At 47.4% G+C, this 21,412-nt stretch overlaps 1 protein-coding gene across 1 annotated transcript in view; it reads right to left on the minus strand.

Annotated features, from left to right (window-relative positions):
• Positions 1-881: 881 nt before the first annotated feature.
• The window catches only part of Ttc12 (tetratricopeptide repeat domain 12), a 41,777-nt gene continuing 21,246 nt past the window's right edge, over positions 882-21,412 (minus strand). Inside the window, exons 9-22 of the mRNA XM_038323337.1 lie at positions 20,534-20,594; positions 19,917-20,105; positions 18,649-18,718; positions 17,258-17,346; positions 14,666-14,834; positions 9,861-9,953; positions 8,460-8,520; positions 7,662-7,799; positions 7,118-7,216; positions 6,605-6,673; positions 5,243-5,344; positions 3,952-4,051; positions 2,720-2,945; positions 882-957 (exon numbers count right to left, since the gene is read on the minus strand). Coding sequence (XP_038179265.1) covers positions 882-957; positions 2,720-2,945; positions 3,952-4,051; positions 5,243-5,344; positions 6,605-6,673; positions 7,118-7,216; positions 7,662-7,799; positions 8,460-8,520; positions 9,861-9,953; positions 14,666-14,834; positions 17,258-17,346; positions 18,649-18,718; positions 19,917-20,105; positions 20,534-20,594 — 1,542 coding nt within the window. The remainder of the gene's footprint in view (positions 958-2,719; positions 2,946-3,951; positions 4,052-5,242; positions 5,345-6,604; positions 6,674-7,117; positions 7,217-7,661; positions 7,800-8,459; positions 8,521-9,860; positions 9,954-14,665; positions 14,835-17,257; positions 17,347-18,648; positions 18,719-19,916; positions 20,106-20,533; positions 20,595-21,412) is intronic.

Below are 21,412 nucleotides of genomic sequence, written 5' to 3' on the forward strand. Positions count from 1 at the left end.
TCACAACACACAGGAACACAGTGGGCAGGAGGTAGGGGGCACCATTCTTGGGAACTTTGGTTTGGAGATTCTTGTCTTACTGTACAGTGTAGATTCTGCCTCTTTCCCGGAAATGCTTCAGCCCGTGATTGCACTGAGAAGACAGAGAACTGTCATTTATTAAATCTTTCATTAGTGAGCCCACAGGTGATCCCAGCTCTCAGAAAAGGAAGCAGCATCTTTAGGAAAGAGCTAAACAGGAGTATGAGGTGAGTTAGGGACATAAATGGGCATGATTTGAGTTTTGGTAAATAGAAGCCTGTGCTCCAACACTGGAAGTCCAGAACCACCTTACATAGAAAACCGAGCACTTATAAAATGCAGCCAGGTGGTGATGCTGACCCTCAGGCCCAGGACTGGAAAGAGCTCCGACAGGGAGCCACCCATCACCACTCAACCCACAGATTATGAAAGCTCATGTCACAGCTGCAGCTGGGATTCAGGGAGCTATTGTCACATCACCCTGGTGCTGCCACCAGTCTCTTAATGGTCTGAGAGCTGCAGGCAGATGCTGAAGTACCATTGCCAAATACCCCTGATGTTTTCCTCGGGGTCTAGTGCTCTGATAGTGGTGCTGCTGCAAGGGCATCTGGGAAATGAGGCTTTTGGTTGTCTGGTTTCTGGTCTCAGTAGAAAACGAGGGCACAGTTCAGAGCATCAGTGAAGTGTGCTAGAGTGAGCAGCAGCAATTTCTACTGCGGTGGCCACCCGCTCTCTTCTTCCTGGTGGAAACCCAGCAGACATGACACTCTGGAGTGGGTACTTAGAAAGACTTTATTATCAGAGCGATGACCCCTGACACACAGTTGTGTGTTCACAGACTATGCAAGGCACCGTGCCCCTCAGGAATCATTCATGTATTTCATTGTAGAGTTGAGAATTTCTAGCCCGTGAAGCTCTCGAAGTTGGGCAGCAAACCTGTGGCAATCAGGACACAAAATTCAGGTCGATACGTGTCACGTTTCACAGTTACCTCTGCAGATTGAGGCTGGCCACAAACACGGGCCATAGCACTCTCGGTAGAAGGGGGAAGTGACGGTGGCACTGGGGAGCCCTAAAGATCAAAGAGGGTAAGTCGGGCTCTGGGGGAACCCACACAATACTGGAGACACACTTCTTGAGTGTCAGGTGTGACAGGCTGCAGATGAAGCTGTGCTCTTGGGAAACCCCTCTATCCCACCCCAGCAGGTTGCCACTTTGAACTCACGATAGCTAATGTGCTTTGCTTTCTGTGGAAGACAGATTTTATCTTTTTCTTCCACTTGATCAATCAGAGAGAGTTTGAAAGTGTTTTCAGTGTCATCCAAGCCCTCATTTTCCGGGGAATAGGGGGAGGGCAGAAAAGAGAGGTGTGCAGCTGTAAGGCAGGAGCAGTGCTCAAGCCTGTCCCTAAGGTCTCCCCCACTTCTCTCCAAAGGATCATGGCACGGCTGTATGGGAACACCCCAAAACATGCACTGTGGGTGATTAAGCACATAACAGATCCGGAACAGGAAGCAGAGCTAAATGATAACCACTGGGCAGAGTTCAACTGCAAGTCTCTTGCGGGGGGCATCAGAGTGTTGTCATGCAGCTGTCTCTCCAGCAGGAGACTGTCACCCACACCGACAGTCCTCTGTTTGCCTAGATCCAAGTTAATCAATCAATCAGGCAATCAATCAGCAAAGAAGTAGAAGTCTGTTCCAGAAAAGAAAAGACAGAGATGAGAAGCTATGCATGGTAGTGCATGCCCATAATCTCAGGCATTAGTGAGGCAGAGGCAGGGGGATTGTGATCAACCTGAGCTATAAAGTGAGTTCTAGGCCAACTAGGGGGAAAAAAGAAGATGAAGAGGAAGGGACGAATGGAGGAAGAGATAAAGAAGGAAAGAGAGGAGAGAAGAGAGGGGGGGGCGGGGGCAAGGCAAAGACAGGATATGTTATAGTTTGGATATTAAATGTCTGCCCAATGTCCATATGCTAAGGCCTTGATCCCAGTTCATGTGATAAGATGATAGAACCTTTAGTACATTGGGCTTAGTGGGAGGAATTTAGGCCACAGTGTTCTCAAAAGGCAGTCGGGGAATTGGGCCCTTCCTGTGTCCTTCTTGGCATCTTGGTCACCACGAAGTGAGTGAAGAGGCCCCTCTAGCACATGTACCCAACACCAGACGCTGTGCTGCTAACAGAACCAAAGCAACAAGAACCTGGAGACTGAAGCCTTTGAGGCCTTAAGCTAAAGGAAACCTTTCTGTAAGTGGACTTTCTGTCACAGTGACAGAAATCTGAATAACAAAGGGAGAGAGAAGAGATGGAACGAGTGTGTGTGTGTGTGTGTGTGTGTATATGTGTGTGTGTGTGTGTGTGTGTGTATGTGTGTGTGTGTGGGGGGGGGGGAAGGAGGGGCAAGCAAAATGGAGCAGGTTGGAGGAGGGAATGGCAAGAAGATGGTGACCATATGCATGGAACCAAGCCCTGTCAAATGCATTCCATTTCTCAGGCTAGAGGTTGTGGTTCCCCCAAAGGACCCTTCTTCCAGAGACTCAGCTCATGGAGCCCCTATAGGCATGGGGTACCCCCCATCCATGGAGAAGGCAGGAGGTACCCGCATGGAGCTCTTCACACAGTGCTGAGCTTGCCCCACTCTTTCCGAGATGTGACCACCACATGGGTGGCCTGGGTCAGTGGTGACCACGACAAACCTGGGCTCGGCTGTACATAGCTTCCCCAGAGCAATGCCTGCATTCAGCTGCACGCCTGTCCTCTGGGAGTCGCTGCCTGCCAGCTTCAACAACACTTTCACAATGTCCGTCTTCAGCAGGGACGAGGCAGCACTGGGCACCTCCATGCAGTTGCCAAGGCAGAGGGCAGCGTTGCCCACCAGTATTTCATCCTCTGCGCCAAGCAGCGATATCAAAATGTTGAACTCTGCAGGGAAATATGGCCACAAGGAGCAGTTCCAATGGACAGCCTAAAAGGGCTGATGAGGGGGCATGAGAGGCTGAAGGGGTAGATGGCAAGCTTCTCTAGAAACCTGGGAGCATATGAGCTCTCCCTGTGTCCATGCTCTGAGGTATAAAAATCCTAGCACTCGGGGGGTGGGGTGGGGTGGAGATAAGTAGTTCTCTGTGAGTTCGAGGCCAGCATGGTCCACGTGACAAGTTCCAGGCTAGCTAGAGCTACAAATGAGACTATCTTAAAAACGGATTTGAGTGTCAGAAAAGTCTGTCCTCATGGTGACCCACACTCTCGGTCACCTGCCAGTCTGACCGAGAGGCAATGTATCTTTTCAGAAGGAAGGTTTGCCCCGTCTGGTTAGTCCCCTTCAGGGTACAGTGAGGAGGTGTGAAGGGCATTAGGAGGCTTCATCTGTTGGGAGCCCCCTCTTTGAAAACTGCAGAGGATTTAGGACGTAAGTTATATCATGGGAAATTAGAGCAGAGCATTCTTTGGTCACATGGAAACTCTGCAGCCTCGGCACCTATCTCAAGAATGGAGAGACATCTAACACACTCCAGATTAACTTGGTAAAGCCTTCTTAGTGAATTAAGCTGAGCTCAGAGCCACAGTTCCCACTGTTCTCTGATGGCTGAAGGTGCTTTGTTCTCCCCTCCATCCACGAAGGAGGAGAGCTGGTGCTAGGTCCGTTCAAGCATCACTATAGAAACAATTCCAGGTTAAGTTGCGGGGAGAGGAGGGAGCTATCCTGCTTCTGCCCTGTGATATTTGAGCTGCCTGGCATTTTACCAAGTGCAGCCAAAAGGTCAGCGGAACACTTTGTGATGGGAGATGAACTGACATCCGGTGGTGTAAACGCTACAAGGGAGTGATGCTGCCTAGGCCTCTCCTCCCTCCTCAGCCTCGGTTCTCTCTGCAGCTTCCAGGGTGGGTCCCCCACAGAAGCGTGGGCTCCCTTAACCAAACTGTCACTTACTTTTATCAAGTCTCGTCACTTCTTCCCGAGCTGAATGGCAGCTGTTTGTGCAGACAGCCAGTGTCTTTATGGCGTAACGGGATGCAGTCTGGCCTCCCGTCTGCAATTCAGAACAGAATCAGAAAAGCAAAATCAAGGTGATGACCATTCATTCCTAGACACCTCAGTGATCATCATAATGGTGCCAGGGGCCTTCTTGGTTTCTGTGAGATAATTAGATGAAGCAATGCGTGTGCATCTTAGGTGAGCAAGGATGGAGTGTCACTTGTACGCATTTGTAAACCTAGCCCCGTTACCCAGGTAGAAACGCAGGCCTGTCCCCTGTACACCACTGGGGGGTTTATGAAAGACTGTTTAGATAACAGTGATTTATATATAAACATCTGCTGTTTAAGAGATGTTTCCCCTAAGGGAAGCAAATGACTCTTCCGGGTCCTTTGGCCTTTGGAGAATAAGGGTTGACAGTCTCTATGAAGACTTGTTAACCAAGACCATTATGAGAGGTAATGATTATGCATTCGTAACCCTCAATATCAGGGTCTTCAGGATGTGTGTGGATGTGTGCGCGTGCATTCAGCAGTCTCTGGCACAGTGCCCAAAGTAGCAACAATGACAGGTAGTGATCAAGTATCGGTTTTAACTGAGCTCCTTCCTTCTGCCCCCTTGTCATCTGCCCTAGCCTGGCAGCATCTTGTCCACTGTAGAGTTTGCTTCCTGCCCTGCTCAGCCCAAGGTTTAGTACCCTTGCAGCACTACCGTGGGTGAGCCTTGCAGAGCACGAGTGGTATCTAGAGGCAGCAGCTGCCACCTGATAATTTGCTCTGCCTTCCCAGGTGAATCTAGTTCCTCTCTTGGATTCACGGCCCTCAATTCATTCAGGAAATTCCAACATCCTTTGGTCACACGAGGACTCTGCAGCCTCCGTAGTTCACAGATGGAGTCACCACCAATGCACTCCAGATACGGACAGAAGGAGTCCGTGAATAAAACAATTGGCCTAAGAAGCCTCGCAGAAAGGCATTCAAAGCACCTTGCTCAAGGACAGAGACTGTGTGTTTTGAAGCTGGGCTTGGAGGGCAAGCAATTTTCATCATCAGTTTGCTTATTCGTTCAACGGTCTTTGTCGCTGTCCAGGGCACTGTCCAGGCAGACAGGCGGAAGAGGCTCGCTAGTCCAGTGGGGATAACCTCGCGGCACGTTAACTGAACAAAGCCCACCTTCATCCTGCTCTCCTGAGTTGAACAGGTGTCTCAGGACATTCAAGGAGGTGTAAGCAGTCGGGTTACTGTACCTGCAGGAATTTAATCATCTTCTTCACCACACCTGCTGCCAGCGCCTCCTCCACGATGGTTAGAGAGGAACAGAGGGTCCGGCTCAGAACACCTGCGGCTCTCTGAGGGGACACAGAGAGGATGATTAAACACCTCTTCCAGAAATGCTGACGACCTTTAAAGGTTAATGGGGAGGAGTTTGATTAGGCAAAAAAAAAAAATCTATTCCTTGATTTTTGAATAATATAATGGCCAAGGAACACACAGCAAACAGTTTTTTTTTTTTTTTTTTTTTTTTTTTTTTTTTTTTTTTTTTTTTAAATAAACCTGCCAGGCAGGCAGTTCAAAGGCCTGGAAATACTGCTTCCTTGTACAGAGACCCAGAGCAGTTCAGCTTTATACCGGATCTCAACCCTGATAATCAGTCCTTTCAGGTGCCTCCCAGCCCTCAGGGTCAGTAGGGTCCTCCCTAGAAACCTCCACTTTCAGGACCTTTGGAGTTTCAGTTTTCATTTATCTTTACCTTTCCAAGTCTCTGGCTTTTGGTTCAACTTCCTGGGAGATTTCATTTGTTTTATTTCCCAGCTCTTGTTTCATTTTAACAATCTTAAAATTATAATTATTTATTATTGTGTGTGTTGTTTATATGTGTGAGTGTATGTGTATATTAGTGTGTGTTTGTGTTTGTTTTTGTGTGTATGAGTGCATGTGTGTGTGTGTGTGTGTGTGTGTGTGTGTGTGTGTCTGCCTGCCACAATGCTCGCATGGGGGTCAGGTCAGAGGACAACTTGGGGAGGTCTGAAGCCAATCCCTCTGCCTGCAGTTTTTAAGGGACTGTTTTCTGACACCTGTCCTGAATGTCACCTTGTCTGTCCAGGTTTTAGGTCCCGCACTGACAGAAACACGAGTAAGTGAAGAGTGTGCCCTAAGATGGCGCCCAAAGGCCTCCAGAATCATGCTAACACTCTTCTCCACGTGCACTGCCCTACCCACGGGACTGTCTTCGGTTTGCTCAGCCAAGTGTTAGAACAGAATTAAGGAATCATTCTGGCACATGCCGCTGAAGGATCTCTTAAAATATAATAAAGATTGCATTCAATGGCTGGATTCTAGACCACACAGTCAAGACATTCTTAAAGTGGGTTTCTGGACTCTACAAGGTTCACGTGCACATGTATGCGGACCAGTCACCAAATCCTCTCAGACTGAAGGCAGAATTTGTCATTTGTGTGTTTGTGGGCACGGCTCTGAGGAGTTCACCCACAATGTACTTCAGAGTTACAGAGACTTCAAAGATGGTGACTGCAGATAGGGTACGACCTGTTAATATGAAAACAGCACTAGAACAAGAAACTGTCAGTCCGCTCCCTAGAGAAACTTACTGTCAGGATTCCTCCATCCTGGCTGTTCAGTAGAGAAAGGCACTTCCGGCTCATGTCCACCGCCCACATCTATAATCATGGGGAAGGGAGGAGGCATTTTTATAGTTCAAATAGAATCTTCTGGAGAGTGTCTTCCAAGCAATCAAACAGAGCCAACTACTCCCTCTTGAAACCACAATATTCATGTCCCCATTTCTCTCACAGGGGCTTCTTTTATTGCTCCCATGTGTGTCTCCTCTAATTCTGGACAGTGATTCCATAGCAGAGAACACAGTTTATTTGACTCTTGAAATGCAGCCCTGGTAGGGACTGTTCTGCACACATGCACAGCTTTCTGAATGAAGACGAGAGAGACTCTTGCCCTCAGCGGGACAGAGCATCCCTCCAGCCCTCCATATTCCTATTCTGTGACTGTTCTGGGCCACACGCTTCTGTTCACTTCATGAATACATGAATGAGCCAACACAACATGTCTGTCCCAGGGCTCCAGGGAGAGTGACAAGAACACTGTACCTGAGAGAGGAAGGGACCCTCAAGACACAAGTTCATGATGAGCCCTAGGAGAGTATACGCAACCTCTCTGAACACATCCATCTCCTCCTCACACTTGACCTGGAAACAAAACAAGCTCATCAACCTTCTTCAGCTTTTCATGGTCATCTCTTCCCTTAGACAAGTGTCTTGAGACACCCACGGCCCCTGTATTGTCAATACTTGGACTTGACGGAATGGCGGAAGTGCAGACACTAGGAATTAGCATCAGTTTAGGGGCAATAGAAGGTGTCTTGGGCACCTTGGCTATAGCACTCTGGCTCAGCGGGCCTTGGGCTTGCACTGAAAACTGGGCTGTGGAAATGGGTGACCAGCTCCATCAGAAAAGCTTCAAAATTACTCTAGGGTCAGGGAGACTTAATCTAGAGGATTTTGGAGGCCACCCCCCCAAACAAGCCTATAGCTATAGCAGCCATAAGTCAAACGGTCCCTAGGTCCTGGGAAACAGAAGCCAGTGCATCACTGGAGGATGGGAGACCAAGTTTAAATGGAAAGGCTGTGATACCAGGAGGTCCAAACAGGCATCCCCAAATTCTTCACAGGCTATCATGTGTCTTCGGGCAGTAGGCTCAGCACTGATGTTTCCCATCAGGGCAATGCATTGGCAGAGGGCTGAGGGGTTGGTTAACTTGGGCTCTCGCTTCTACAAATGAATTCAGAGACAGTGACGTCACAGACAGCAGATAAATGATGCCATAGGACTTTCCAGATGTGTCTCTTGCTCACCAAAAGGCTAGGAATCAGACACCTAGCCTACTGTCATGCAGTGACATTAATCAAGCCACCCTGGTCACATGATGGAGTCACAAGCTTGGCTTCTACACCAACCAGCTGCAAGATGTTGGGGTGTGGTTATGCTCCCCTGGGGTCTCCTGGGTTTTTTTTATGGCTCTCCTCACACAGCATGCTCCCCCAGGAGAGGCTTCATTCCCCACACGGCTACCCTTGTCCTGATGGGGTGATTTCCTCCCAGGGGACAGAGTCACACCCTTTCCTGAAGACACTACTTTGTGCTGAGGACGACTCTGGTAGAGAGCTGCTCTCTTGCTACCATCAGGTAAGACACAACCCACATGGAGCATCTTTCCCCCTGCAGCCAGTCCTGCCCCTTGGCCCCTGCTATTTGTCCTGTCTGCAGTGGTTGAGTTCTCTTAATAACGGAGAACTGTGTAAGCTCCAGCTGTGGGCAAATGACTAATCAGGCTGAGAGACAGCACGGGTGCTGGGATGTAAATTGTGTTTCGGCGGCTCTGTCCTGGCTAAGAAGTGCCTGCCATCGTGGAGAGGACTGGGGTTTGCTCACCAGAACACCTGTGAGTGCGGGCAGGACACCTGGAAGGTTGGCCTGGAACCAGACTTGGAATCTGTGGGGACAACATCAGCTAGGGTAAGTTTTAAATGACACAAAGTATGCCTCGAGGCTGTCATCTCAGGCGACGTCTCAGAGAGCTACAGACAGGGCTTATGTGACTTCCAATATGCACTCATGATTTGTTCTGTGTGCCTAAAATTATCACGTGACATGTTTTCTAAGCCTAGAGAATAATCTTTGATGTCAGACATCAGGTTTCGGCACCAGCTCTTGTAAGCAGAAGTAGCTGGAACTCCCTGGCTCTGTCAAATTGACTGCAACCCTTCTTTCTGCTCTGGGTTCATGTGTCCCATGTTCCCAGTGCAGGTGGGAACAGGGAACACATGTTCACTCATCACAGCTGCTGAGCAGGCCCAGTCGTACATCACCATGTGTTGGTATCATGTGCTATGCTCCCAGCCCCCAGCCAGCCCACCTGTGAGCGTTATTAACTCGTTCCTCCCTAACTCTCTCCAGGCAAGAATCACAATGGATGCAACGAATGTTTTCAAAGCTCATAAGAAATGACTTAAGAATTTATAACAATTCTAAAAAACCTAGGATTTTTACCACCTTCCCCCAGCAGCTAAAACCAAAACAAATGGGCAGGAAGAGATAACTAGCTATTCAGTATTTTTGGCAACCAAAGAGGAGGCTACGTTTCCCTGTTCCTTCTCCTCTGCTTGCTCACTTATATTCATTCAACACAAATTTCCCAGCGGTTATCATGTACCAGGCACTGGCCAAGAGGCTGGAAGCTTCCCCGAGCCACAGCCGGAATCTCACTGCAAGGAGCACTGTTTTCAGTAGCCATCCTCCCGATGTCTGCATGAGACTGGGCCAAGGACCCTACAAATACAAAGCCGTGCCGCTGCCCAGGTTCCTTCCACAGAGTGACACAGTACTTGCAGAACCTATTAACCCGCTGGAAACTCTGAGCCATGTCTCAGCATTTGTAGCTATGGTACTGGAGCAATATAAAGTGCTATGTGAATACCCACTATGTCTTGGTTAGGGAATGATAAGGAAAGGGCATGTTCAGCATAGACTTTTAGAAGGTACTTTTGATCCATGGTTGATTGAATCCACGCAGAACTGATAGAAGGAAAGGATGACTGTGTGTCATGGCCTCCACGCCCACTGAGGACTGGGTCACCCTCTACGTGGAGGGGCTGGGCTGAGAGCGGATGACCATTGCCCTCTGGAAGCCATTGGTGTCCTCGCTCAGCGCATCTTGTAATGCTCACCTGGAGATTTGTCTAGTCTCTGTAGATGGTGGCATTTTTCAAAAACCACAAAGCTTAACATGGGCTGAAGAATTGTCATTCTATAGAAACAAAACAAAACAATTACCTTTCTTCTAGAGTCAAATCTGTGAGTAGCCCCATGGCTGTATTGGCCTTCTTGTCTGAGAAGTCAAGAAACGACAGCAGCGCTTCACACAGTCTGCAAAGAGCCATTAAAAACAACAGCACACATAACTCTGAATGGGCCAGCTTCAAACTCAGAGTCTCCAGTAAAGCCTCGGCGTCCAGGAAAGAAAAGCTGAGGGATGAACCAACTGTGCCCAGTCAGGAGACCTGGGTCCTTACCCACCTGTGGACACCATCCTTCAGGATGGCTGTAGTACTCCGTGTGAATTCTCAGATTGTAAACAGTAGTAATGTAAGTTCTCCAATTATCAAACAGCAGCTTGGAAGGAAGGAGTTTCTGGAGCTCTGCCCTGTGGCTGTGTCTCGGTCAAGTGTATTAACTTGGATGACATCTACATGGCACACTCGCTAATCGGCTCATAACTAAAGTGGGAGGGCCCCCTAATAAGACAGGCGATGGAATAAATATTCACAAGATCTTGATGAGCTGCTGAATTTAGCAGATGGGTTTAATAGAGTTCGAGTCCTCCACCGAGAGCTGGAGATTATAAGTGAGGAACGGAGCTGGAAGACTCACTTTGGTTACTGATTGACGCAGAAAAGGTTCAAGGGTTTAGAGATGATTGTAAAAAGAGCCCGGAAAAGCAGTTCAGTTCAGTTGCCAGAAAAAGCTATGAAACCTCAAGCTGCCTGAAGAGGACCTACTGTTGAACACCAGAAGTGAAAGATTTGAGTCCCCTCCAGAAAACTGAGCAGCTCTGGCATGCTACCTACTGTGCTCAGCACTTAGTTTCTGGTCTACAGTGACACACGTACAATGAAGGAAAGCATTAGGAATGTGCTAGAACAGACTCATGCTAAGGCCTCAGAGTCTACCCATCAGGAGCTGTGCAGGGGCTGAAGATGAAAAGGCTGCTGCCACAGAGATGATGTCTTAGCTCCATCTTCAGAGAACAGTGATAGTTACCAACCAGTTGTGCTAATGTGCCACTGACTACTGTCCAGGCAACAAGGTGGGTTCTAGGATCACAGAGATTAAACGAGACACTGTTCTGGCATTGGCAAGCTTGTGGACCAGTGTCAGACACATGGAGACAGGACAGGACATGTCAGACAAAATGCCCTGAGGTACTCTCAGAACATGAGACATCTTTGGGGACATCTAGCAGCTCATTGCCATCAGTTCTTAGGATGCAGGAGAATAAGGTGCAGGGAGGTGTAGGAACTAGATGATGCCCAGTTCATGATGGGTCTTCTAGAGTCTTTGATGAAGTTTGGATTCAACCCCCAAGGTTCACCTTCTCCAAAATGTGATGGGTAGGTAGTTTTCTGGATGATAGTGATAGGGGTAGGGTGGGGTGCAGATTCCTAGACAACTCTAAACTTCAAATCTCTGGGAGGCTGCACTTTAGCCAAGCCCCAGGTGACTTCTAGACATTGTATCTCACGAGTTTAAGATAGTCTTATAGGCAATGGAGAGTCACTTTAGAATTTTAAAAAGGAAAACAACAGGACCAATGTGCATCTTAGAAACATTTTTTGGCTGGCTTAATGGAGGCCAGATTGGAGAAGGTAGGACAGGGGGACAGAGAATCCCATCAGGGAGATGTGTGCTTGTCCTGATGATAAAGGTCATGGAACTGGGCTGTGGCAGTGGCAGCATGAGAGATGCTATTAAAAAGGAGAAGGTATTAAAAGACTGAGAAGAAATGATAAGAGACCAAAGAGGAGAATACCAAGAATGACGCAGGAGATGCTAATGAGCAAGAACTGGCAAGCTGCTGTCTTATTGCCTGTGGTGAAGGTGGTTACAAGTCAACTATAGAAATCCTAGGCAAATGGAAGTGGGATGCCCCATGTGAAGACGGAAAATTCAGGTGAAAGAGACAGGGGCAAAAAAAAAAAATCACATTTTATTTGGTATGCTATTCAGAGAGAAGGAGACAGGATCTAGTAACAGGGTGCTTCCATCTAACCCACAAGAGAGGACAGTCTCTGTCTCTTAAAGTCCAAGACAAGAAAAACAGCCAGTGTAGGATCCTGGAGCTGCTGGCTTGCATGCACAAGAGGGAGTGGCATAGGAAAGCATGAAGGAAGAACTATAAAGGAGGGAGGAGGAACAGGATGTACTGTGGGATGTCTTTCTGTACGCTGTGAATATGTGTTGCTCTCTTTGGTTAATAAATAAAGCTGTTTTAGTCTATGGCAAGGCAGGGTAGAGCCAGGCAGGAAATCCAAGCAGTCATACATGAGAAGAAGGATGGAGTCTGGAAGACGCCAGCAGCCACTCAAGGAGCAAGATGCCAGAGCATCTTGCTACCAGTAAGTCATAAACCACATGGTAATACATAAATGAATAGACATGGGTTAATCTAAATCTAAATCTATATATAAATATAAAGCTTGCTAGTAATAACCCTGAGCCACCAACCAAACATTTACAATTACTATTAAGTCTCTAAGTCTCTTATTTGGAAATGACTGCAGGACAGGGTGGGACAGAAAAGTCTCCAATTACAGGATATATGATATCCTGACAGCCATGGTATGATGTTTCCAGAAGGGTCTGGTCAAAAGGACCATGCCTCAGGGCAATGGGGTAACAGCAAGACAGGAAATAGCCTATGGGTTGGCTATTTGGGAGTGTAGCAGGCACTCACTTTTAAGGGACAGAGTGTGTTTAGCAGATTGTTCTGGGAAGGGCTGAATCACCCAAGAATTGATATAGGAAGTGGGGTGCTTGAATTCGAAAAGCCTAGTGTGTGGCCCCTAGTGCTGGAAAGTGGCAGAATTTGATGTATTCTTCACACCCTCCATCATCTGGGCTGTCCCTGGGTCAGAGAGCCATGGGATAGGCAACTCATAGGGTAATTCTGGCAGTAGGTGGATTACCTGGGGGGGAGGTGTATCACATCCTCCTTAGCTGGGAAGACCTCCAGTCTCTGAGCTGTCTTAATGCCTGGCCCAAGTCGAAAGGAAACAGACACAGTGAAAGTGTTGGGTCTTCCCTAGAGGGGAGCGTGCATGGACGGGGTTGGAGCACTGCAGAGGGGCACCCATGCTGGATGGGGATGGGCTAGATGGTGTCTAGAGCTCAGGTGTTCTCAAGCCTCTGCAAATCCTTGACTTCCTCAAGAGTGTACTCTAGCGCTCATCCATCAGAAATAATTTTCTTTGGAGTTGGTCCAAATTCCTCCTACACCAATTTAACTCTATTTTCGTGGTCCTGAAGATGAATGCTGATGAACCTGAATAGCACCAAGGACAGACAACAGCCAGGGTCATCCTGGTTTAGTCTTAGGAGACATAAACAAGAAAGCTCCCTCACCATGTGACAAAACACCTCTCCTAAACCACTCTCATTACCCACAGAGGACACATTGTCCTTGGCACACAGTGGACTCCTTACTAGATAGGTGAGAGGGCTCAGCCTGGTCCAGAGAGATTGGCTACTTTTCTTACAGAGGAAAGAGATAGGACCTGGGCTCCAGGGAATGGCTGGCTGGTGTGGCCTTATTTGCTGCAGCATCTCTGGCCCACTCTGTGACCAGGGAGTAACACTCCCCCAAGTTACCACGGGAGATAAAATGTTACAGCAGTGAAGAAATTAACAGATTAACTTCTGCTCCAAAGTTACTCTGAAACGTTTACAAAGCAGGCCATGGTGAAAGTTATTTCTATCACTTTAAACCATAGGAAAAGGTTGATGTTCAACCTTTCTGATCTAAAAAAAAAATTGCATGTCAATTTCAAATGGTCATATTTATAACCAGAAGACAAGTAAGCAACGTAAATTGAAAAATAAATAAAAATATGGGCTGAGAGAGCTCAGTCAGTTACAGAGCTTACCGCCCGAGCCTGAGAACCAAGTCTGATCTGCAGCACACCTGAAGAAGTGGGTCATGGTAGCCACTCTAGTGATCCCAGCACAGGGAGGCAGAGACGGATAGATCACTAATGGTTGCTAGCTGGCCTGCCTTGCCTAACCAGAGGTCTCTGGTCCTAGTGACAGGGCTATGGCCTCACAAGTAGATGGTTCCTAAGGAGCAACACCCAAGATTGACCTCTGACCTCCACAAGCATGCATATACTTGTGCACCTGTACATACAAGTGCAACCACACCCACCCTCGGTACATACACACACACATACACACACACACACACACACACACACACACACAGATATACAACGATACATCTGTCCATACACAAATAGGTAATAAGCAAACAAACAGAAAGAGTCACTGTGGTCCAGGTAAGTTGTTTTAGAAAATCCCTTTAGAAGTCAGGCATATACTATCCCCATGTGTCTCAGTCTTTGCAAAAACCCCACACAAATGGACTTGTTTTATGAAATTATACTCTTAATATACACTTAAGAAATGCCTAAGAGACATGCAAAACGAAATTCTAGCATTGTGTCAAACAGAAGAACATAGGAAAAGCCAGGGGAGGAACAGCCTGAGTCTAATGAGGCAGAAGCAAGTGGTCCATTTCCAGGCTGGGTCCCCTGTCTGCCTGTGGAGGTGCTGCCCTGTCAAGTTCAATGGTCTCTGCTTGTGAAGAATCAAAACTGGGCATGGTTCTGGGTTCAACCAGGAGCTCGTCGAGACACCTTCCTGATAGGGTTTCCCTCAGAGTCTCCTTCTGTTATTTTCTTTCATGAAGACCCATGCCAGCCTGGTGGTAACACACACCAGCGACAGCAGGAGGGATGGGCAGCTTGATTTCATCTACACAGTGGTGACCCGAGGGGCCAAAGATCCCAAAGGCACAGGCTTACCGGATCAGGTCGAGGTGCTTGATGACCTGGTTTCTGCCGTTCTCCGTCTGGGTGAGCTGCAGTAGCAGGGCCAGGCTCTGCTGCTGGATAATCAGGACTCTGCAGGTCATGAAGGAAGGCAACAGGGTGGCCATGTCTGGGTGGGTCACAAGCAGGCGCTGGTTTTCCTCTGCAGAACACAGGTGTTAATCTGCCTGGAGCTGCCATTGATGGCATTGAAGCGAGTTCTGTCACCCACCACCTAACAGGAAGCTGGCTCATTCTTAACACATTTTCCAGGCAGGATAAAGACTTATAAGAACTGGACTCCGTGGCCAACCTTCTGTGTCTGACTATGCAGAGTGATGCCCTTTGCCAGTCACTAACTCCTGTGGCCCTCCGCTTCCTCATCAGTAAGATGAGGACAATGACCCACCTGCTAAAGTTTTTAATGAGGTTTCAGTGAGCCACTGCTTGCTGGTGTCAGACAGAGACTGGCTCTCAGAGATTAGTTACACTATTATCATTCTTATAAAAGCTTTCTCAGTGGGTGGAATGTGGAAATGAATGAAGGAAAAGTATTTGGCTTAACTGAAATATAATCAGAGCATCAGCCTTTAGGCGGTGGCCAGAGCAACCATTTTTATTCTTCCTAAGGAACTATGATATCACGGGAGAAGTACACCTCCAAAATATAATAGACTGTGTGCTCTTCCCATAGAGACACTAGATTTTGCTTGCTTTGTGCTCTGAGCAGGCATGTAGGAGCAGACAGGGCATGGCAGGAGTGTGAGCATAAGAAATGAAACACAGTAGCGCAGACCAGAGGGAGGGTGTCCTGGTTTGAATCGGAAATATATGCAAAGGTTCCTGCGTTAAAGGTTTTGGCTGCCTGGCTTTTGGAAGTAATGATTCTCAAGATGTGGTGGTTTGAATGCGAGTGGTCCCCATAGGTTCACGTGTTTGAAGGCTTGGTCCCCAGATGGAACTGTTTGGGAAGGATTAGGAGGTGTGACCTTGTTGAAAGAGGTATGTCACTGTGGATATGCCGGAAGTGACTTCTCTCTCTGACTCAACAATATGCCACTCATGTTTCTGCGTTTGCTCATTCTCTGCTTCTTAAAAAAAAAATGGCTTGTGTGTATTGAGTTGGGCATGTCAAGAGTTCATGAGCCTGAGACCCAGCATGTGCAGACTCCAGGTGGCAATATTTCTCAGATATTAAAGCGACTCCAAAGCTTGCAGAAGCAAAAGTATCTGGGTTATTATGCCTAACTCACAGAGAGTAAGGACAGCCACCAAGTTATGCCTTTCTCAGCTTCCTTCGGGAATCTTGGCAAACACACAGCCCTGAGCAAGGAACTTTGATAATTCTTGGTTTTGGGGTCTGTGTGTGTGTGCACGTACATGCATGTCCATGTGTGTGTGTGTGTGTGTGTGTGTGTGTGTGTGTGTGTGTGTGTGCGTATGGACAGAGGCCAGAGGATAACTCACATGTCATACTCAGGCATCATTCAAGCCTTTCTTCCTTTCTCTTTGATCAGGGCCTTCACTGACCTCGACATCACCAACTAGGCCATGCTGGCTGACCTTCAAGCCCTGGGGTTTACCTGTCTCCACATTCCCAGCATGCCACCACACCTGTTTTTGTTTCTTTCTGTTGTTGTTAATGTGGGTTCTGAGATAAACTGAGGAGCTTGACTGTACCGACTGACCTGTCCAGTAACTGGGCTTCCTGATAGGCTGGTTTTCTACAGCCCACTTTAAGTTCTCTGTCCTTCCATCTACCAAATGAAACGGGATGGCTTCCTCACACCCAGCTGGTACGGTACACACATTCTGCAGGCTCCACCCTGCCATTGTCCTCATTTCTAGTGTTTCCTGTCCAAAGAGCAAATCTATTCTTGTGAAACACATTTCTTTGAGAGGAAGGAAAAAACTTAAAATCCTGATATACACGGAAGTCACAAAGGGAAGACTGTGCAAGAACGTAATGATCTCCAGAGAACATTGTATCAAGAAAGGTAAGAGTTGACAAAAGAAAATCCGTCTGGCATTTTCCTATTTCAGTAACAGACACTAATCAGGGTCCAAAGATGCTGGCTGGTGGCCGTATATCTCAAGATGCTGCAAGGGGCGCCATGGTCAGCAAAACCAAAGTATTTTCAAACAGATGAGAAAGGAAATGATCTCCATTGCTCACGACATGAGCAGAAGTCATTAGTCCGCAGAGCAGGGAGAGGAACGGGCGGTGGTGGGGAGCGGAGGGGAAAGCACTCGTTATGCTGACAGTGATCTTGTCCACTCTCCATTCCAGTGTCCTGAGGTGGGGAGGGGAAGAGGAGGAGGACAATGAGAATAAGGAGAAAAAGGACTAGGAGGAAGATAAATAGGAGAAAGGGGGAGCAAAAGAGGAAGAAGATGAGGTGGGGGCTGGGGAATGCAGTATAGAACTTGCTTTTGGGATCCACATACTTTGGGGGAAGAAAAAGCATGGGATGTAGACGTCAGTTCTCCCAGGGCTGGCCTTTGGGGAGAACTCCCAGACTAAACCATGCACTTCTTCCTTCTGAGATGTACAGTTAGCAAGTAACAGTGAAGAACCGGGCTTACCATTGTCACTACACACTGCTTGCCATAGCTTTAAAACAGCCACGCAGAGAACCTCCTCAACTGCATCTTTCCCTGCTGAGAAGAGGCACCTAGAGAAGACAGGGAGAGCAATGTGGAATCTGGTACTAGTCTTGTTTTCTTTTCCCTGAGTTCTGCCCCCAGACTCATCAATCAAATGGATAGTTAAGAGATTTTTTTTTCATGCATATCCAAGTTGGACATGGTGGTGCACATCTTTAATTCCACCACCCAGGAGGCAGAGGCAAGTAGGTCTCTGTGAGTTCAAGGCCAGTGTGGTCTACATACAGAGTGACCAGCCAGGGCTACATAGTGATCTCTCAATATCTCTTTCTCTCTCAAAGGAAGACAGACAGACAGACAGACAGACAGACAGACAGACAGACAGAAAGAAAGAAAGAAAGAAAGAAAGAAAGAAAGAAAGAAAGAAAGAAAGAAAGAAAGAAAGAAAGGTGTATCCACAGGTCACCACAACCTAGGGGCTGCCCATCACTGATTCCAAAGTTCCAGATCAAAGGCAAAGGCTAAAAACACAGGGATGGGAACACAGAGAAGGGTGGACAGCCAAGTGATGAGTCAACATGCAAACATTAAATCCACACCAGGTTCTTCAGCCTCCTGGATCATCCTAGCACAACACTAAATAAACACATACCACCACCTTCCATGTAGGTCTTGTTTTAGATAAAATTCTAAATGGAGTCAACCAGGACCCAGCTGCTTCTACTTGCTTAAAATGACCAGAGAATGAAAAATGAGGGCAATGAAAATCTTACAAATGGTGCTGAGAAAGCAGTTGGAATGCTGTTTGTCTGGCTGGGGAGTATGGAGAGGGCCTGTGACAGGCTCACTCTGTCAGCTGCAACGTGATGCCAAAGACCCGAGAGCTCAAGGCAATTAGCATGTGCTCTTTCAAGGGTCACCCTGCTGACTGAGGAAGAAGGACAAAGAGTCCAAAGGCCTTGCCTGTGTGGCCAGTAACTGCTTTCACACACATGGCTATCTGCCTTTTCTTGATAGACATCTGACTCTTTCTCTTGGGAGCTGTGAACCCCCAGATCCTGAATTTCTTGTAAACAACTTGTTTTCCCCTAGCATGAGTGCCTACAGCTGCTCTGAGCATGAGACCCTCAGGAGTTCCTGATGGCAGGGGAATGGTTTCTGGTGCGTTTGGCTGGGGTGTGGCTATCCCTATATAAGCTGCCCCTGGACACAATAAAGGAGGGCATTCTGGCGTCAAGGATGACCTGTGTCTCTTGTCTGTGAGTTTTTGTGTGTTTTAGTCTCCAGCCCCTTGCCAGGCTCACGAATTGTATGGTGGCGCATAGAGCGCAGACAGACGTGGTGCGCCACAGCTTTCCAAATATCCCTACCTTCTTATGATCGCATGGTCACTGATGGTGTTGAATCCACCATACGTTCTGAACAAGGTCCGTTCTGTGCCTGAAACAAAATCACAAGAACCAAGTCAGGATTCTGATCTACCAGGTTGGCGTCCAGCTGCAGCATGGCCAAGCTGATCACCAGATCCCAGTGTGATCATCAAAAATCTAGCTGGACCATCACACTCTGAGAAACGCAACTGCCATCAGCTGTTCAATGTGTCACAGTCAGAGGGACTTCTTAGAAAATGTCAGCGTCTCAACTCATCCCTCTGCAATCTTTAGAGGGCATATAGGAGCTGGGAAAACCAGAAAGCCATCTGATTCTCAATGTTTATTTTGAGGCCATTTCCAGTCTCTGGAGAAGAACTTAACAGTTTCTAAGAAGTGGTCGAGGGGGTCACCTGGGCTGCCTCTCTGGTCTATACTAAAGCAGGACCACAGACTCCATCCATTTGTTTTTTGTTTTGTTTTGTTTTGTTTCTGTTTTGTTTTTTTGAGACAGGGTTTCCCTGTAGTTTCTAGAGCCTGTCCTGGAACTAGCTCTTGTAGACCAGGCTGGCCTCGAACTCACAGAGATCCGCCTGCCTCTGCCTCCCGAGTGCTGGGATTAAAGGCGTGTGCCACCACCGCCCGGCCTGACTCCATCCATTTGTACAAATGACATTCTATCACTGAGCAACCAAAGTTGTTTAAGTTCTGCCATCAGTGTTTACAGGAACTGGTAACAGAATGACATGCTCTCGTTACAAGACAGAAATATTTCCTCTGAAACTATTTTCATGTTCCAAGCAGGTGTTAAGTGCATCTGGGGCGATCCCTATAGTTATCATTTCTTCTCTTTCTACATGGCATAGGGTGTTAAGAATGGATGTGAGCAAGACGTGGGGAACACACATGAGGGAAAGTTTACAGAATCAGTACACGGATATATTTAATATTTATATTTAATTAAATATAAACATGGGCTGTGTGTGGTATGAGTATGTAATAGAGGCATGGGGAGCAGTTGGACACCATGTGTGTCTTGTGCTGTGAGTGGTGTTTACTGCGTGAGTGTTGAGTCAGTGCATTCTCTGAAGAGGATGGGGCACAGGGCGAGGTATATATCTTCCAGACCCTTTTTTGCACCTATATTAGCATAGACTTTCAATCAATATTTACAGAAGGGAGGAGATCTTTGTCTCACAGACTCAGACCCCTGGCCCCATGCCTTCCCAAGGACAATGCTCATGAGACCACACACGTGTCTAACTTACAGTCTGTCATCATTTCTGTCAGGATCTCAATGCCTCCTGCATAGAACAAGGGTGTCTGGTCAGGCTTGGAGAGGGTCTCCAGGAGATTTCTAGTCGTCATTGCTGTTTTCTTTCTGGAATCCAGAGACTCACGAGCTTCCTTCTCTTGAAGATCCGCCTTTTCTCGAAGAGTGACTTGATTTAGGTATTCTAGCAAACCAAGCAAAAGAAAGCAAAATAAACACCCTAACAATCGAAAGAACCATATAGAAGATCCCCCCATCTCTCCCCCACCCTTGCCCACTCCCTTCTTTTCTTCCTTTCAAGGATGGGAAGTCCAAAGCAAGAAAATAATTCAGACTCCTCTTCAGGAAGCAACCGTTTAGGAGCAAAGACAAATCTAAACCGAGTCTTAAGCCATCTTGGAAATTTGGGGCTATCTAGAAGTCTATGGGAAGATGGCATGGAAGAAAAGAAACGGAGGAGTCTGAACATGAGAACAGAGGGAAGATGAGCACCGCAGCCTGCAAACACCAAGGGCTGGGCAGCGCAGGAAAGGTAAGGCTGTGGCCTTGACCAGGGTGGGAGGCATCCAGCAAAGACAAACTGGATTTGGACACCAGCAGTGACAGTCTCACCTTTCACCTGAGTCTGCAGCTTGGGGTTTATCTCTCTGATCTTCTGATAACACTCTCTAGACTGGAAAACAGAAACAAAACCTTGAAAGGTGGTCAAGGGTAAAGGTGATTAGAGGGCAGAGACGGGCATCCAAGGGCTTGGTTCCTTCATCACCCCTTCTTATCTTGCCCCCTGCTGCCAGCACTAGAGGCAGCCAGTGAGAGCAGGAAGCTTTTGATATTTTTGTTTGGGCTTCTCAGGTTCTGCGGCACTACAGGTACTGTTTCAAAATTTCATTTTAAAAACTTGTTTGTTAAATACAAACTGCAATGTCTACTACCCAGTCTTGAATTTTTTGTGGCTCATGCCTGCTGGAGGTAAGAATAATCATAATGTATATGCTAAATTTAGATTTGATATTTGCACTAAGAGCCTGTCAGCTATGCCCAGGGGAGCTGGGAAATCAGCAAATCTGGAGACTGTGTTGACTGAGACCCGGGGATAGAAGAGAAAAGCCTGGAGAGATAATAGGCAGCGAAGGCTCCAGTCACTGGCTGCTTCAGACTGAGCTAGAGAGCTTGACAGCGAGCTCTTGCTGAGGAAGTGGTTAGATAAAAAGTATCTAGAAAAAGAAAGACTAGTTCAGGGAGATTTGGGGGTGAAAATAGTTTCACTCAAATATATATAATCACCAAAGAGCACCCAGCCAGTTTCCAAGAGAAAAACTAAGAAAATAAACACTCATGTCTTCACGGTTTATCAAGGCTCCTCTAGAACACTGGGGTTAAGAATGAACAGAAGAGGATTGGAGAGATAGATGGTTTAGCAGGTGATGGAGCTTGTCACCCAAGCTTGGTAACTCGAGGCTTGAGTTGGTCCCTGGAATCCATGGAAGGAGG

The sequence above is a fragment of the Arvicola amphibius genome, chromosome 3, assembly GCF_903992535.2.
Source record: "Arvicola amphibius chromosome 3, mArvAmp1.2, whole genome shotgun sequence".
Lineage (NCBI taxonomy): Eukaryota > Metazoa > Chordata > Mammalia > Rodentia > Cricetidae > Arvicola > Arvicola amphibius.